Source organism: Vigna umbellata, chromosome 3, assembly GCF_029865625.1.
Source record: "Vigna umbellata cultivar VRB3 chromosome 3, Vumbellata_1.0, whole genome shotgun sequence".
Classification (NCBI taxonomy): Eukaryota; Viridiplantae; Streptophyta; class Magnoliopsida; order Fabales; family Fabaceae; genus Vigna; species Vigna umbellata.
The window spans coordinates 48,155,081-48,158,828 of record NC_142167.1 but is presented as its reverse complement, the minus strand read 5'-3'; the positions used below and the strand labels follow the sequence as shown (position 1 = coordinate 48,158,828).

General features: G+C 32.5%; 1 protein-coding gene across 1 annotated transcript; it reads left to right on the top strand.

Moving 5' to 3' along the window:
- Window positions 1–822: 822 nt before the first annotated feature.
- Window positions 823–2,182, top strand: LOC148202800 (uncharacterized). Its single transcript, XM_088110353.1, has one exon. It carries the CDS (start codon window positions 972–974, stop codon window positions 2,058–2,060), a length of 1,089 nt encoding a protein of 362 aa, XP_087966479.1. The 5' UTR covers window positions 823–971; the 3' UTR covers window positions 2,061–2,182.
- The last annotated feature ends 1,566 nt before the right edge of the window (window positions 2,183–3,748 follow it).

Sequence of the window (3,748 nt, the reverse complement as noted above, 5' to 3'; positions counted from 1 at the left end):
TTCTTTCGAACTGACGTTGAAAACGGTAACCTGAGTTTTCTTTTGTCTTTCTTCCTTCTTCACCACGCTGCTCTTTACTTTCAACGCTATTTTCTTAAAACTTTAATTACCACATTTATATCTTAAAATAACACACTTTTCGAATCTCTTACATCTTTACGTTTTCTCTTCTTTTCAACGGTATAAATTTTCTTCAAATTTGAACCACCCCATTCAGGGCTTAATTTCTTTTCAGTGTTCAATTTTATTTATTTTTTCTGAATAAAGAAGGAAAATTAAATTACAAGTGTCTTTTTGTCTCTTCGAATAGTCTCCTCTTCTAGATTCACTGTCACTGTTTTTCGTGAATTACTCCGAGCAAAGTCATACAATAATATATTTCACACATGCCCAATTCATTATATCCTTATAATAAAATAACTAACTGCTGCTTCTCGAATACCGTTTGCCATTTATTGACCAAAACAATTTGCATATCAAGCCAATTGCTGAAGTAATGCCCTTCTTCTTTCTTCACGCCACACCCAAATTTCTTCTTCGCCGGAATAACAAAACAAACTGCTTTACAATTCTCTTCTGCTTCGCCTATTCCCAAATAATAACTTCTTAATTCCATTAACATAACATTACTCTCACTTTTAAAATATGAAGATTAAAAATGTTTCAATTCTTTTAATGTACAAGAGTTTTGTATTTTGAATTGGTTTTGATACGAGTTTACTTTTAAAATACAAAGGATAACAATATATTTAAGTTAGTATCAAATATAAGTATTAGATGTAAAAAATAAATCACTCTTTTATTTTGGATATTGGCATTAGATTTTGTAACAACACACAGTTTATAATGAATCTAAATGATACTAACTAACATGTCATTGACAAATCTAAAATTTAGAAAAGATAGAAACATAAAAATATAACAAAATTCCAAGCAAAATTCCAAGCAAAAGGTGGCTAGTGTATTTTCTAATGACCAAAATCATTCACAACAGTCAAATTTTCAACCTTCATCTTCCTCTCTCCTTCCTTCTCCTCCCTCTGTCTGCATATATTTATACCCTTACTCCACACCCATCGTCCATTTCTCCAAACTCAAAATCCCAATTGCCAAACAACACCATTATGGAAGTAGTGGTGGCAGTTCCTCCTCCTCCGCTTCAACCACCACCATCTTCTTCTTCTTCTTCCATGGAGTTCAACTTCGATAGCAGCTGCTCCTCCCCTTACATCACCGCACCTTCCAGCCCTCAACGCTTTGGAAACTTCTTCTTCAGTGCCCCCGCCAGCCCCACCAGAAGACACTCCTCTGCTTCCCCTCTCACCACAGCTCAAGATGAATTTGAATTCGACTTCGGCAGTCATGTTCAAAGGCCTTCTCTTTCTGCCGACGAACTCTTTCTCGGCGGAAAGATCAGACCTTTGAAACCCTCTTTACCTTCCTCCGTTCCCACATCAGACAAAACCAAAATCCCATCCCAAATAACAGATAACGTGTCATCATCACCGTCACCACTCTCATCGCCGTCGTTATCAGAACATAGAAGAATCAGAGAAAGATCCTTATCGTTTTCCACTTCTTCCGCCATATCACTACGCAGAGAACCTGAAACCAACAGTGATGACATCGACGTTAATTCGGTATCTTCAACTGAAAAAGGTATCAACAAGGCCTCGGAGGGCGTTTCCCATTCCTCGTTCTTGTCGTCGATTTCGTTCGGAAAAGGCTACCGAAAGTGGCGGCTGAAGGATTTTCTGCTGTTCCGAAGCGCTTCCGAGGGAAGAGCTTCCGACAAGGATCCTCTTCGGAAATACACGGTTCTGTCCAAAACGACGGCGCAGGAGGATGTGCGGAACCTGAGCTTCCGGTCCGTGGAAAGTTCCGGTTCGGTTTCGAGACGGAGGGGACCGGTTTCGGCTCACGAGTTGCATTACACGGTGAACCGGGCCGCTTCTGTGGAGATGAAGAAGAAAACATTGTTGCCTTACAAACAGGGGTTGTTGGGGTGCTTGGGCTTCAACCCTGGGATGCATCACTTCAGTGCAAGAATTGGATCTTAATAATCGGTTAATTAAGCCAGATCACTAGTTTTAATCTTGATTAATGTGTTGATTAAATTGTGATTTTGGTGACCATGTTTTGAAAATTTGCAACCAAATGGTATTTTCAATTTTCTTTTGTACATTCTCGATTTGTTGTGGTTGGTTCTTTTCTGGGTTATATATTATACTTGTTTCGTATCATATTTTCTAGCATAGAGTTCCTTCCCGATTCTAGCAAAATTCTAAAATTTAATATTGTTTTATAAAAGATACTAATAATCATTAAATTACTTTTTATCTTTTTTATGAATATGAAAACATTAGTATCTTTTATAAAACAACATCTTTTAATAGAAACAGATATAAAAAATACTTATATTCATTAAATTACTTTTTATAACTATCATATCAATCTTCAAAAACATCTACAAAAGTTTCTAAATTACCTGGAGATAAAAGTTAAGTTTAAGTATATAAAATATATAAATTTTATTTTATTATGAAATTAAATTAATTTTATAAAAATAAGATTGCTTTAATTTTTTTGAAATCACACATTGACTACACTAAAAATAAGACTAATTTATAATATATAAGTAAATACAGATCTTTCTTTACAACCTAATTTTAAGAAAATGAATTAGATTTGAAATTTACTTATTAATATAATATGTTGAGTTAAACTAAAATTCAATTCTTAACGTTTTTTAACATTTTTAACACTATATTAAAATCATATCAAAATTTGATATCCATAATCTTTTATTTGTTAGATATATTATTTTAATTGTTATTATATCATTATAAAATTATTACCGTATCATCCATAAATATTTATAAAATTGAATTAGATTTGAAATTTATCTTTTAATCTAAAAATAACTTTAGAAATTAAAGAAAAAAATTTAATGTAAAATTAAATATAGATAAATATTTTAACGACCTTTTGAAAACGAGTAACACAATAACAATAACATTTGAATAAGTATTAATATATATATTAATTAGAGAGACAAATATCATGATTTGGTACATGTTTTGTCTGTACATTGTATTTGGTCGCGGTAAAAACTGGTTTGTGATGTCATGTCACCTCCAACCAAATCCTGCGTTTGTCTGTACACTAACGATTTCTGCTGGTTTTGCACGTTGCAGAAGAAAAATGATATTCTTTGCGTGCATTTATGACTCTCCTTGAGAAAAAGTGTTGTTGTCAAACTATGTACACAAACGAAGATTTTAAAACTAAATCTTAGGTCGTCTTTTATAAGTGTCTTTGTTTTTCTTTCAACTTCAACAACCTGTTTCCCACCATAATATCTTTCCATCACCAATTTCTCTTCTTATTGCTCACGGATTTTTCCCAAGTTAAAAAAAGTACATGAGATTGGTCACAACATAGACATGCCAAGAAAATGACTGAGAAATTTTAATCATAATATATGGACAAATTTAAGCATGAGCTTAGAAAAGAAAAAAAAGCATTTATGCCATATCATTATCATGTTTAATAATGATTGTAATGTTGCTGTAATCCACAGTCATTTGTTTTTTTTTTTCTTTCTAAAATATAGTTTAAGAAGAGTGTGTGAAAATTTCGTTAATATTATTCCATTACTAAATGTTATGACCACATACATGTTAATTCTACTTTATCTTTGATGATATATAAAATGAATTGAGGAATTTGATTTTTTTTTTCGATT